This window comes from Armigeres subalbatus, chromosome 3 (assembly GCF_024139115.2).
Source record: "Armigeres subalbatus isolate Guangzhou_Male chromosome 3, GZ_Asu_2, whole genome shotgun sequence".
Lineage (NCBI taxonomy): Eukaryota > Metazoa > Arthropoda > Insecta > Diptera > Culicidae > Armigeres > Armigeres subalbatus.
In genome coordinates, this window is record NC_085141.1 from 270,134,879 (window position 1) to 270,149,679 (window position 14,801).

Genomic DNA, 14,801 nt, shown 5'->3' on the forward strand with positions numbered 1-14,801 from the left:
AGAGTAGCTGATAACAGTTTGTAATAATCTTTTAGCTACAACATAATAAATAAAGAAAAAAAACAAGTTTTCCCCGGGATTTTTGCGGAAGCTATTCCAGGGATCCCTCCGGATGTTCCTCCTCTGGAAGATCCTTCAAGGTTGCCGAATTACTCTCCAAGAATGCCTCCGGAAGTATACTTCTATTTCCTCCAGGATTTCTTTCGGAATTTTCTGCAGCAATACCTCAAGAAGCTTCTCCAACTACCTCCAAGAATTTCTTCAGAAGTTTCTTTAGGAATTACACCAGAAATTGCTTCAATCCTTCAGAAATTCATCAGGAAAATGCTTCAGGTATCCCTCCAGAAAATCCCTCCGGAATTCATCCTGAAGATTCTACAGGAATTCCTTCTTAAGTTCTTCCAAGTATTCCTCCGGAAGTTCCTTCAGAACTTTCTCCAGAAGTTCCTTCAGTAAATCCTTTGGATGTTCCAACAGGAATTCCTCAGGAATTTTTTTCAGGAGACTTTCAGAAATAATAAGAAGCTCCATCCAGAAGAAAGTTATAAGAAGCTCCATCGGGAATTTATCCGGAAGTTGATCTAGATATTTATCCGGACGTTCCTTTAGAAAGTTCTCTGGATGTTTTTCAAGTATTCCACAGTAAAATTTGAATCCCAACAGGGTATTCTTTAAAAAGAAATTTGGAAGAGTTCCACGTTAAAATTCAGTTAAAAAATCCGACTCAGTACAAAATCCAGGGGAACTAGTTTAAAAAAAAGAATTTTAAAAAATATTCTCTTGAATTCTAACAATTTGAATGTTAGAAATAAACATTATTCAACATCAGTAAAACAAGGAGATTATTGAATTTACACACCTATTTGGGTCTCCAGTAGCCTTGCGAGCAAAGGCGTAGGATTGCCAATCCGGAGATGGTAAGTTCGATTCTCGGTCCGGTCTAGGATGTTTTCGGGTTGGAAACATTCTCGACACCCTGGACATAGCGTATCCATTGTACTTGCCATACAAGATACATACTCATGCAATGGCGGGCATATACAAAAGCTTTCAATTAATAACTGAGGAAATGCTAATTCAATACTAAGTTGAAAAGTAGGCCAAGTTTCAATTGGAATATAGAGCCATTGAAGAAGAAGAAGACCTATTGGATTTTGAAATTTTTCGCTGATAATCATAATCTTAATATTGAAGACATTTGAAGACATTTTTAAACGACTGTGAAGACATCGGAAAATATTATCTGGCATCCCTGGCCGAGACTGCACTTGTTTACAACCGCTGAACAGGCCCGCAACCCCGAAGCTGTCACTTTCATAGAAGAACTGTCAATTGACGGTAAAATCAGCTGTTTTAAAACGTCTCGTGAAAAGGCCCATTTGTTTTCAGATTGAGGACTCACACACAAATATTATACACGGAAAATCAAAGTTTTTTGAGTGTATTGAGTGTGAGAAAAAGATGACTGTGAGAAAAAAATCTCGCAAAACTCTTATAAAGTGCAAAAAGCGCAATATTATTCCTAATACTTTTTTGCCGAAGCAGGCGCTTAATGATATGTACACACTCCGAAAAAATTACCGAATTCGGTAATTCATTTACCGAATTCTCAACAGCTGAACTTTCGGTAATGACTTCGGTAAACCAATCGATTACCGAACGACCTGTAAAATGTATCGAACAGCAAGATTGTCAAATTTACCGATGGTTCGGTAACGTAGCACCGAACTTCTGTAAAATAGCTTTTTGTTTTTTTCGCTGGAAAATTAAATCCAAAAAATATAAATAAAAAAATAGATTCTTCTATTTATGCTTCCATTTCAAATAATGCTTTATTGTACTGTCGACAGTTTAACATTATATAATATTGTTTAGAATAGAACATGCAAAGCAGGAAGTAGAGCCTCGCCATTTGCGATCGGAGGGGCATCGGAATCTCCGATTCAGAACTGAGCAGACGCCGGAAAATATCAGGGATCGAGTCATTGGCCGAAAAACTACATTTTCTCATTCCAAATGTCAATCAGCAGCATGTAACCAGTGTATGAGCAGGCATCACCTGGAGCAACGGAAGTCATCTCGACTATAGGAGCTGGTAGACCCGGTAGACCATGAAGAAAAAAAAACAAAAGCTATCATAAGCAAAATTATTGTTCTGTGTTGCTATGAATTATTACTTACTCACTCTGAATATTATCACCGTTGTTATCACCATTCATTTCAAAGCACAAATTTATTAATATCGCAAGTGGGATGAAACATTTGAAACAAAAAATTTCCTGCTCTCAACCACGCGGAAACGAACATTGAGTACTTGACGTTTAACGTTACCGAAAATTCGGTTATTTCGTCGATGTCATTTTAGATTTACCTTATTTTCGGTAAAAATGATGACAGATATCGTCATTTACCGAAGTTCAGCAAAATGCTATGTCAACACGAGTGAAAATACCGAAATATTTGTAATTTGCAAAATTACCGAAAACTTTCGGTGATTTTAATTACCGAACTCTTGAGCTCTTTCTAAGTGTGTATAAGAAAAAACTTATACATCGCTTTATACTAAAGACACACTTGTGGTACAAGTACCACATTTATATACCCTACACTGGCGTAAATAAAATATAGAAATTCATAAGTTATGCCTTATGAAACACTAAAAGTTCATTTCATATTCATTTCATAAGGATTCTATGAAATTCATAATGGTTAATATTTATTCCATACATTTGCCTTATGAATCCCAGTGTGTATTCTTATGAATGAAATTCATAAGGTAAACTTATGGAACAATATGTCATTTCATGAGTTCATCCACAGGAAAATATGAATGTCAGTTTTCATTGTTTTGCATCCCGGCCAACCACATTTTTAACAAACCAGTAAATTTACAAATACTAAATGCAGTGCCGCGGTTTTGGATAATCTTTCATTATCAGATACAGGTGAGAAGTTGGTCTAAAAGTGCTGGGATATAATTCTGAATCTGGTAATATTATAATATGTTAATTTCCGATGTTCAAATCCAGCAGATCCAACGGATGCGGCAGCGGGCGGAGTATAGAGGGCACAGATAAAGAGCTGCTGAACTGTTGCTTCCTGCCGCATAAAATAATCCCGTCACCGATCATACACCTACAGAACATCAGATTACTTCAAGTAAACCCGAGAATGATCCCGCCCACACCAGCGTACTGTATACCCCACCAGAATTGTTCGAAATAAATTCGATATCTTCAACAATGCGTCTGGTCGAAATTGAATCAATATAAAAGGAATAAATATCGGTGGCATACGAGGGTACGAGTTCGTTTCGGCCGGGTATGGTAGTCAATGTCTTATTATGATTGTGATAAAGACTGATAAATCAGTCTTTGATTGTGATGCTTTTAAGGAAGAGGCATTTACGATTAACTACATTATTGTGAGGTAAGGTCATAACATTTCTTATTTTTGGGAAATAGGTAAATAACAGACCCTAATGATCTAATTGCAGGTAAACGCTGAACGTCGTCAGATGCGTTTAAGAGTTCGTATACCTCTGACCGAGGCTCTGACTGCGATATCGATACCGGTGTGATTTTCTTTTTTGGAGTCATTCGACACCAGGTTAGAGAGTGCACCAGGTTTCTCTTCCCAGCTAAAGTAGGACCATCTGATGGTCCCCAATAATCACCAAGAAGGCCATCGGATTACGTCACCAATGCATGCGAGATGTTTCGATTGGTTAGCTTTCAAGAATAGGTCCCAACGCAACCCTTATACATATGGAGAAACACAGAGTGAACCGAGGGCCACTTTGCAGCGCAAGTACGGAAGCAAGTTAGGCGATAAAATTTATCAAGGCAAAAATTCAGCGATTTATGGAGCAATTTTCGGAGGAGTTTCACAAACGACTAAGTAGTGATGATACCGGACAAAATTGCTGGTCATATCGCATAAGGCGCCGATAAAAACAGCAAAGCTAATGGATTTCGCTTCATCAAAATAAACTAGTAAAAAAGTGTTTTGGAAATTAGCAGAAGATTTTTTCTGACAGTATCAATCGAACACCAAGTATTAATCGCAGCTCAAGTAAGTATATAGTCTTCTTGATAGTCTTCGATAAGGCGCACACTAAACGCGATTTATATCGCTCACACATTCTTTCAAATTCCTTATATCCAGAATCATTGCGTATATGTCACATACAAGGATGTTATCAATCATTTAGTAATTTGCATTCGATCATTTAGTAGTTTGTCAATAATTAATTCCAGAGGCTGAATTTCTAAATGTGTTGTATGGTGGACTTCTAATGCGAAGGTTTTTCTACAACTCTGCCTAATAGTCCGTTGTTAGAATTCAATTAATAACGGAGTTATAGCGCTAGTTGCAGTAACTTAAACTAAATGATTGGAATTTTGTTATCATTTAGTCTAAGTTACTGAAACCATAGCTTTAACTCAGTTACTAGTGGAAATCAAACAACGAACCATAAGGCAGAGTTGCAGAAAAACCTTCGCACTAGAAGTCACATACAACACATTTTGAAATTCAGCTTTTGGAATGAGTGATTGACAAACTACTAAATGATCGAACGCGAATTACTAAATGATCGATAACATCCTTGAGTCACATATCAGCCATTCATATGATCCTTAGACATGAATCTATATTCACAAATTTGTTTTCTCTATTACAGCCTGCAGTAAACTGGTATTTAGCATTACCACCAGCAGCTTTTTCACGATGAGCACGAAAAGTTCAATCAGCAGTAATGTTACCACCAAAATTGCATTGTCATTTTATTGGTCAAAACGAACTATTATAGCAGGATTCTTGTTCGAATTTGTAAATATGTTAAATGGTAATGATGATAAATAAAGAAAGTACTGCCACCTGCTTTTATTCACTAAAACAACTTTATTTTATTTTTACTGAAATAAATAATTCATTGATAAGAATATATATTGAAATCGTAAGAATTTCATTAATCCAACTTATGAAATTTCTTAAGGTTGCGTTATGAAATTAGTAAGGTAAACATAAGATAAACATATATGCTTATTATGGATCACGTTCATCCAAAGTTCATGCTGGTTCATAAGGCTGCCTTATGAATTCCAAGCCGATTCCTTGTGGCTAATTTTCATAAGGCAAACTTATAAACTTCGGAAGGTATTTTACGTGAGTGTAGTACATAACCATGGTTTTCCACGTTGTACCAGCATGGTACAAGGTGACACACTAGTAGCACAGAGAACAGACGTTGAAGCTGCACTCGCCATGTTGTGATAATTTTTTACTGTTCATTTTGAAATAACTTTGGAATGTCGCCGTTATCCCTTGCATAATCAGCGCTAGCGTCATCAAAAAATGCCACTGCGCGCTAGTGTCGTTATGCATGCAAGAGCATACCAGCGCCATCGTGTTGTCAAAATGAGATTGTGAGTTGCAATGTCGACGTCGATGGCGTTGCGGTTCGGTGAGTTTGTTTACACATGTTTTGCAAGAAATTTTGTTCGAGCCTCCATGTCTGTTCTCTGTGCTAGTAGTACAACTTGTACCATGGTACGAATACCACCAGGGCATAATGAAGAGTATAAGCACCGACAAACCGACGTGCCTTCCCATATAAAGTTCTTCAAATTTCTTGGCAATTACTCTTCTTTCATAACCTAGCTCCATCTGTGCGATGGTTTACACAACAGCTCTCACAAATGTGCGGGCAAATTTGGTCATGCACTCTTTAATTTATTTCATCAGCTTCCACATAATAATCAATATTCGATATTATAAAAATCAAGAGTTTTATTATATATACACGCAGAAAAATTGATTGTACATTCAACAAAATATTGGGTTGAACTCAACAAATAATTTTGTTAACTCAAGGCTTACAAACATTTTTGTTGAATTCAACCCAAAATGTTTGTTGATTCAAACGCACATGATTGTTGCCCGCTTAGTTTGACAGATTTGTACATTAAATAAACATTTTAGTTGAATTGACAATCAGTTTTGTTAAATCAGCAAACGTGTTTGTTGCACCGGATATTATAGGTTAGGTGCAAGATTATTATTTTTACTTTGTACATTTTTCATTGAGTGGAATAAAATCATGTGCAATAAGATTATAGATTTTGTTTATTACACGCTATGTATTTCATTTAATAGAAAGCCAAACATTTTGAAGAAATTTCCACGGAAAATAAACAGCCGGAAGGAAGTCACAGCATAGCCGTCGTAGTCTTCGTGTTCCTTGCTGAAAAAAAACATAAACAATAAATTTTAAAATTCTAAAAAACATGTGGGGCATTTACCTTATTAATAGATCCATTCTTCTTTGGGTTGAAATTGGAACTACACACTTGAAAATTATTTATTTCCAATGCTTCCACAACACAAATTACATTTTTAACAATTATCATAAAAACATGTGTGTTTACAAGTATTTACAAGCTAAATTATATGTACACGATTGAGAAAACATATCCAAAATCAACAAAATTGTTTGTTGAAATTGATAACATTATTGTAAGTCAGACCAAATTGAATTGTTGTTACAACAAAACAAAATTGTTGCTTCAACAAACAAAATGAGTTGTACTCAACAAATAATATTGTTGAATCAACTAAGCAAAATTTCTATGCGTGAGGATTTGTTAGCCAAATGAAAAACATTCGATTTTCAAAAATGTGTGCAATGATCGTAAAGACTTAAATGTCGATTTAGGCATCGAAATTTTTTTTTTATTACTTGGTTATTTTTATCTTCATCGCTGTGTAGATTGTTTGAAACGTGCATATAATGTTTACGTCGACCAGCTGGTGGATAAGGCATTTTATAAGACGTTTCGCGGTGGCCCGATTATTTACTTCTAATGTTTTGTTTTGGTGTGATTCTGCGTGAACATTCCGTTAGGTCCGAATACAAAATAATGTTTGTAACGTTTTACTTTTCATTCGTGTTTTCTTCAGCATTTCATGCTTAGAATGCAATGGTATGAACTATTTAACGACACGCTTTAAGAATCATATGAGAAACTTTGTTCTAAGCCCCTGGTAGACGAAAAGTAAAACAGGCAGAATAGATGATAGGACCCATCGGAATGTTCGGCGCGAAATTATCAAACAAACGGGCTCCCACTAATTGTCAAAGTAGATAAACACGAGAAAAACAGCTGTTTCGATCTGTCTCATAAAATGCCTTATTGCGCGCATTTTGCTTTTTCTTTTTCTTGACTTTTTCTATCAAAAGAACGTTAATGTCAGTAATGACAGAACGAGTTAGTACAGTAGCCGTTCGATAACTGCAAAATGTTTACTTTTCAGTTAACGAATGCCGTTCGATAACTGCAACGCATTCTAGACGTCAAACGGTTGTCAATCGACGTCAGATGCAATAAAAGTGCATCTAAATGTGCAGCGCAATGTAGCTGTCATTGAGTTTGACATCAGTTTGAAGTTTAGCGGTCCGATAACTGCAAAACTGTTGCAACTATCGAATTGCAGTTAAAAAGCATTGCAGTTAAATGACTTGCAGTTATCGAACGTCTACTGTACCAGGGTTGTAAATTTTCGGCAGCACTGGATGAAGGTGATGTTTTTTTATATCATGTTTTTATTTTCTTTCTGCTTTGAAATCAGCCTCACATTCCCGGAGAGGCAGAAAAGTAAACAACAGAACTCACATCACCCACTGCGCCGCGAAGATGAAATCTACCACAGCAAAATGTACACATTCACCCAGCAAATTGAAAAAATTCACCACGCGTTTAAATGGGCCACTCACAGTCATACGGTAAGGCGCGAACTGAGCAGCGTGTCAGAGCGACTTGTGAGTGGCTGAATGCGAAATTGAACAGTCGGTGTTGGAAATGATTTTTCGGCTGCACCCAGTCGCACTCACCGCGGCGGCGATGAAGGCGACTGTAGATTTTACTGAGATCCATGTTTTTCACTGCATTGACTGTGAAATATTTCTACCCTGGTTACTACACTCGGAGTAAAACGATTGTATTTTTTTTTTGCCAATTTTGGAATCAGAGAGGCCCGTCGGTTTGTCGGTGGTATAAGTATTTTCGTTTTTTGCCATAACATATAAGGCTATTTTTTTACGTGTACGTTTTGACAGGGAAAGTGAGTTGAACAACTCAGTTGAATTCAATTGACTTGCTAAAAGTTGAACATGTTCAACTTTATTTTCGTTCAAGTGAATTGAATTAAGGTGTCTACCTCGGTCTACACGTTCAATTCGCGTTCGATTCAAGCGACTTGCTTAATTCACTTGCCTTCCCAGGTAACCATTAAGCACTTTAATAAGCCTTATATAAACCATATAACAACAATTCAGTGCCTATAAGCTGTATATATGATTTTCAAGTGCTAATTAGCCGTATAAACTTCAAGCATTGAAAGAAGCCGTATATCGGTATATAACGCTTTGATATAAGCCTTGTTAATTCAAGCCGAATAAGGGAATTATTATTACCAATTTAGAGCTACTATCTATGACGTTTTGGTAGAATCAATAACAATCACACCTAGAATTTTATAACCTGTCTCTTGCACTCGCATTAGAAACATTTTTTGTAAATCATATTCTACAACACATTGCATGGACTATGCCGGATAAATGCTGTATGAGCTGTGAGCTGTGTTCTACGGCGATATTTCTATTTATTTTTACCTAAAGGTATCTTTAGATAGGCTACTTAAATATAAAAAAAAGGTTTCGTCCAATTAATTACATATGATTCATTTTTCATTTCCAATGCCTTGTTCAATGCTTTCTCGCCCTTTGACTCAAAGGCAGATAAAATCCTTCTGTTTTTATCCCTTCCCAGCAATACACCCATTCAAATCCGTGATGGATCAGATGGTAAAGTAAGCAGCAAACCTGAACCAAAACGATCAAACACATCAGTTCAATAGTTCAATCCCGGAATTAAATATAATAAACAAAAAAAATCATCGAATCCCAATGGGAAGAAAAAAGAAAGAACACAAACAATTATTTTTCATTTCTTTTTTTTTTCGTCCCGTTCCAACTCGTCTAAAAATTTTGACATTTTGGCATAGGCGTGGAAAAATTGGTAGGGGCAAGCACTACACTCAAATAAAACGAATGATATTTTTTATATATTCTCGCACTTAGAACCTTAACCCTTAAAGGCGCAAGGCGAATTTTTTAGAAATCGTCGGAAATATTTTTATCATAAATAACCATTGAAATTATTAACATTAAACGTATTTTCGGTTTGTTGTTTTAAAACAACATTGCGCATTTAAGGGTTAACTGGAGGCTTATTTTAAGTTTTATGTGCGGCTAATTAAAACTATGCATAGGGTTTTTGTAATACATTATTGAGTTGGTTGAATTTGAAGTGAAGTGAAGGAACGGAATTTCAGTAAACAACCTGGTAAATAATCTATTCAGCGACTATTCTGTTCTGTGCACGTCGGATGTAATGCAATCGTAAGCTTTTGTTTTTTTAACTATCCGCGATAAACGCTAAATGGTATATTTTGCTTTCAGAAACACTACAATCTACCAAGGCCAGCCTATAGGAAATCCGGTTTCCCTAAAAAAAACCGTCACTAAAGTTCCCCACCCCACGCGAGGCAGGAGAAAAATGCATCCACTCCCCCTCCAGACCAAGACCTTCTTCGTCGCCTCGCATCAGCAGCAGCAGAGAGTAATGAACTACTTGTTCAAATCGGCAGATGGATCAAACGATTGGTGATAGGACTAATGCAACAGCAGCGCAAATAAAACTCCACAACCTATTGTTACGGTGCGTTTCTTGATGGGAACAACGCAGGAGGTGGAGCCAGCGCTTGATCAATTGAGGTTATGTACTTCCATAGCCCAGCGTTTGGAAATTCCTGATTTCTCTCTCTCTCCAACAGCGGATGTTGTTCGGTGCTTTCCAGGGTGTTGTGCACAGATCTGGCGACGAACATGCTATCGAAGGTTCATTTAGTATTAGTCAAGATAAACCCTATTTTGTACATTTTTACTTTTATAGGATTTCATCCGCTGGGACTCACGGTGGGACCTGATTTATCACCATGCGATTTCTCTCCATTTAGGAACCCATATTTTTTCGAAGCTACCGATATTTCAGTTCAGTTCAGTTCCGACAACAAACATGAGAAAAAAATATCAAAAAAGGAAAATGAATTTGAACTTCTAATTGAAAATAAATGAAATTTCAATAATAAGGTGTTAAGACTCAATTTGAATAGAATTGCAAAATCTTGATAAATATTGCTTTCTTTTTTTACTAGATTCGTGTTTAAAATTAAGTGCAATACTAATGGATTAATTACTATGCTTCCGTTTAAAATCTATGTGCATCTCTTATCGTGTAATAAAAGTTCTGCACATACATTTTATCATGATTGAACCAACAGATAATTATTAGAGCCACACATACTTTACAAAAGCCAAAGTAACTGGTCAAATTATATGTGCAAAAATTATAAAAATAATATGCAATTTATTCTGAGTGTATATCAGCCAAATAATTCGCCAAAAGCGGCCTTTGAGCAGCACTAAAATATAATTTAGACCTTATTAGCACTGTTGTTCAAGTTTTTATGCGACTATAGAACCGAAATAAAGTCGGTTTTTACGGCTTAATGGTTACTTGGGTTGTCTAAACGTAGCAACTGATGGATGAGAATATCGCAAAATCAATACTCAAATTTTAAATAGTTTTTCATTTTCTTTCTCGTGATTGTTGTCAAAACTAAAGAGGCTAGATAAATAACAAAGAGACGAAGTGTCAAAAATACCATCAAGCCCTCGGGCTGCCTTATACCTCGGGAAAAATTTCCGCCGGATTTTGATCCCCGTGTATTTTAAATGGGCCTGGATTTTGATTTTCCGTGCCCAAATCCCATCGCATATGCAAAAATGCATGGGGAAAAAATCTTCGGACCAAATTCGCGAGGTGTGAGAGGCTATGTTTTTTGAGTGATATTTCGAGTTTTTCATTCCGCCGATCTCTGGTTATAGGGCTGCTAGTGGAAGTCACATGAAAAGGCCTATTCAAGTTTGTCTTGCAAATTTCCCGCCGTGTTCTGCATGTCTGTCACTTGATGCACACTTCAAGCTTCAACCAACCATCAGGAAAAAGAGCGATTTTTGTTTGTCATCATCATTTTTGAAGTGATCACTTTTCGCAGAACCAGATTTTCTCAATTTTTACAGTAAAAATGGCTTTGGCTGATGTGTGTGGTCTTCCGAGTGGAAGCCTAATGTCCGGTGTTTCCATGGGCCATCAATTTTTCCAGCACGATCTCGCCATTAACAGTCAAAATCTGCACAACAGTTTCTCACTGGCGGTTCCACCGTTCCAAGAGGTAAGATTGAACTCGGTCGTAACAAAGGTTAGGTTGCTCTGCTAACGTCCTCGTCATTGTATTTTCAAAAACAGCCGGCCCATAATTTAGCCAAACTGCAGGCACATGGAGAATCCAGTGGAATTAAGATGGAGTTCGATCACGGTACCACGACGCTCGGTTTCCGTTTCCAGGGTGGAGTCATCCTGGCGGTAGATTCTCGTGCCACCGGTGGCCAGTTCATTGGATCGCAAACGATGAAGAAGATTGTAGAAATCAACGATTATCTGTTGGGTACGCTCGCCGGAGGTGCCGCCGATTGTGTGTACTGGGACCGGGTACTGGCCAAGGAATGCCGTATCTACGAGCTGCGAAACAAGGAGCGGATTTCTGTGGCAGCCGCCAGCAAAATCATGTCCAACATTGTTTACTATTACAAAGGCATGGGTCTCAGTATGGGAATGATGTTGGCCGGTTACGATAAGAGGGTAAGTGGAGGATTATTTAGTTTAAAAAAATATATATATTCATGTTATTCTACGTCTCGCGTGAGGTAAGGCGTATCGAATGAAGTGAGAATTGTTGATACTCCCCATTTGAATTACACGGCCACCACGCGCGAGAATTGTCAAATTCGACCATTCTCGAGTCACGCTATGCTGATAATCTTCCTTTTCTTTTGTAATGGGGGTTTGGCAGAAGGAAGATCGTTTCGATTTTTGATCGTCACCAAAATTTTCCTCTGCTTGCTTTAAAAAGTCCTCTTCTATATAAAAAAAATCTTCATGAGTGCCGTTGGGATACGAACTATCTAATCTATACTTTCGCCACTAATTATATCACATGGAAATGTACGACATTTCCATATCATTGCAAAATTCGCTTAACTTCACGCAGAAGAATAATACACTCATCTGTACTGCCGTGAATCGCATATTTGTCCCATCTTTGCTGGGTTTCCTATTCATATGGGACAAATATGCGATTCACGGCAGTGTAGCCCAATCTAAAGCGTGATCTAATAAAGCCATAGCCGAAGAGGGTTTTACGCAAAGTGAGGGCCAAAAAAATGTGTGTGCGTATAAGAGTGGGTCATTTTACACGCCGCCCTTAGAACAATATATAACAACCTGCTCAGGCGTGTATATAAATGAATCTAAACTTTTTATGATTACCCTTGTTATTTATTTTGGCTGAATAATTATTTAACCCTTGAATGCGCAATGTTTTAAAACAACAAACCGAAAATACGTTAAATGTTAATAATTTCAATGGTTATTTACTTAAAAAATATTTCCGACGATTTCTAAAAAAATCGCCTTGTGCTTCTAAGGGTTAATTATTTTTTCAACATTCGGGCTGAGGTCCGATAATTTAGACTAGTGAAAGTGTTCAATGAATACTAAATGGTGTAATTCTAATGAGCATGAATAAGAAACCAGAGTAGGTAAACATCTAATACGTTTCGTTCGACAGGGCCCACAGCTCTACTACATCGACTCGGAGGGCACGCGTACGCCAGGCAAGGTGTTCTCGGTTGGCAGTGGTTCCATCTACGCGTACGGTGTGCTCGACTCCGGCTATCGGTGGGATTTGGCGGACGATGAAGCCCAGGATTTGGGACGCCGTGCGATCTACCACGCAACACACCGCGATGCGTACTCCGGTGGTATCGTGCGAGTGTACCACATCAAACCGACCGGATGGGTGAATATTTCCAACCAGGACTGTATGGATCTGCACTTCAAGTATCAAGACGAGAAGCAACAGAAGTTCGGATCGTAAATTTAATTTGCATCGTATTCGATGATTAATTGATAATATTGATTGGTATTGCGGCTACCCTTGGCAGAAAAATACAGAAATAAAATAACATTGAAATCTATTTTGAGTTTATTTAATGGAACCCATCTGTTCAAAATGGTCTTTTCACAAATCACATAACACTCAATTTGGCAATTAAGAATAACAGCGAATAACTGTTTGGAATCCCGAAATCTTTGTATAAACTGTAACCTGCTGTCCCATGTCACTTTTCGACTGCCCGTTTACGTTGGGATATAGATACCCTGTAGTACAGCAACCGTTCGCTAACTATGGGCTAAAACACCAGCCCAGTTAACGAACGCCGCTTTTTAACTGGGCTGACGAGGGAATTCGGAGATCATCTCGCCCAGATGCTTTAATGCTCTCACGGACTTGACTGTGTAGGTCCCTACCTATATCTCGGCTTCCTGCAATCCATGGTGGTCTTGTGACGTGCTAACGTCAACTTCCTTGAGTTGAGCCATTCCTCTACTCTGCTAATCGCATATGAAGTATTAAGTTCAACTCCATCGAACGTGTCGCCAGTAATCTCAAGTATTACATCATCCACGAACTCATATATTTTTTCGTTGGCCGGGAGATTTAAATGTAATATTTCCTCATACATGATATTCCACAGTACAAGGTGCGTATACCCCCCCCCCCCCCCCCATGAACTCTTCATTCAGGGTCTGCCATCCATCCCGCGCTGCAGAAAGTCACATCGATACATGCACGTGGATATATGCCATTCGTTAAACAGGACCACATTCAGTCTCGCTAGCGACTCTAGCAGGATGTCACCTCTGGCGTTAGTTTGCCTTGTGTCCTGCAGCTCCACACCTCCGGCATAGTCTACTTCGATCTGAATCCTTGCAGTCATATGACTATGTCCAAAATCGAAGAACTTAAAGCAGGCCTGAGTTTGTTGGTTTATGCTTATCGGGCATACTGACCGACCAACCTTTAACTTGGCCTTATCCAGCACCTTCTTGACATCAGCCAAGGGTACCTGAAATGTGGCAACCTTCGTTTCCGCTCGACCCTTCTTTAACCGAATCGCGATATCCTGGATTTCGACGCCACACTGTGTATCCACCAGGTCTCCGGCTTCGGTTATTTCATCCAGGCCAAGACACTGGACTATTTCTACTGGGCATAGGGCCTTAACATGCACCCCATTACCCAGCACCTCTTCTGTCAACTTTTTATACGCAGCACTCTTCTGCGCAGCATCCCGCTTCAGGACGAAAATTATCTCAACCAACCTTCTGTGGATGCAGTTGAAATCCTCACCCATGCCAGCGAGTTTTTCATCGCTTCTCATGGCCCTCAGTACATCGTCGTAGCTTTTTTCCCTCGGCTTCGACAATAATTGCCTCGTCTCTGTCCCTTTAACTACGGCCATTGGAAGGTGCGCCCTTTCGTATACGGGCGTACCATTCTTGGCAATCGCTCCTTTTTCTCTCTCAGCCGTTTTCTTTGCGGATTCCTTTTTCGCTCGTTTCGCTATCTTGGGGTTCACGACCTCCCTCCATGGAAGGTCTTTCTCCATGCGAACTTCAGCACTCTTTTTTGGTGGGGACACTTGCCCCCGACGTTCCTTATGGTCAGCCGTTTTCCTGACCTTCTCCCGACGTTTGGCCCTATCCGTATCT

At 38.5% G+C, this 14,801-nt stretch overlaps 1 protein-coding gene and 1 long non-coding RNA gene across 3 annotated transcripts; both read left to right on the plus strand.

Moving 5' to 3' along the window:
- Window positions 1-2,864: 2,864 nt before the first annotated feature.
- Window positions 2,865-5,172, plus strand: LOC134219674 (uncharacterized). 2 transcript variants are annotated; one of them, XR_009981631.1, is made up of 4 exons: window positions 2,865-2,945; window positions 3,030-3,429; window positions 3,497-4,074; window positions 4,685-5,172. It is a non-coding gene; the product is annotated as an uncharacterized LOC134219674 (long non-coding RNA). The 2 variants fall into 2 exon arrangements; XR_009981632.1 differs by having other exon boundaries at window positions 3,033-3,429.
- Window positions 5,173-11,094: 5,922 nt separating this feature from the next.
- LOC134219676 (proteasome subunit beta type-5) lies at window positions 11,095-13,222 on the plus strand. Its single transcript, XM_062698478.1, has 3 exons — window positions 11,095-11,358; window positions 11,433-11,825; window positions 12,814-13,222. Exons 1-3 carry the CDS (start codon window positions 11,212-11,214, stop codon window positions 13,120-13,122), a joined length of 849 nt encoding a protein of 282 aa, XP_062554462.1. The 5' UTR covers window positions 11,095-11,211; the 3' UTR covers window positions 13,123-13,222.
- Window positions 13,223-14,801: the final 1,579 nt, after the last annotated feature.

What these genes read in the sequence shown, in the direction of transcription:
- LOC134219676 (XM_062698478.1), top strand. Translation starts at nt 11,212, where the DNA reads ATGGCTTTGGCTGATGTGTGTGGTCTTCCGAGTGGAAGCCTAATGTCC. An exon ending in CGGTTCCACCGTTCCAAGAG is followed by an intron (nt 11,359 to 11,432) that starts GTAAGATTGAAC and finishes TTTCAAAAACAG; the next exon opens with CCGGCCCATAATTTAGCCAA. An exon ending in TGGCCGGTTACGATAAGAGG is followed by an intron (nt 11,826 to 12,813) that starts GTAAGTGGAGGA and finishes TTCGTTCGACAG; the next exon opens with GGCCCACAGCTCTACTACAT.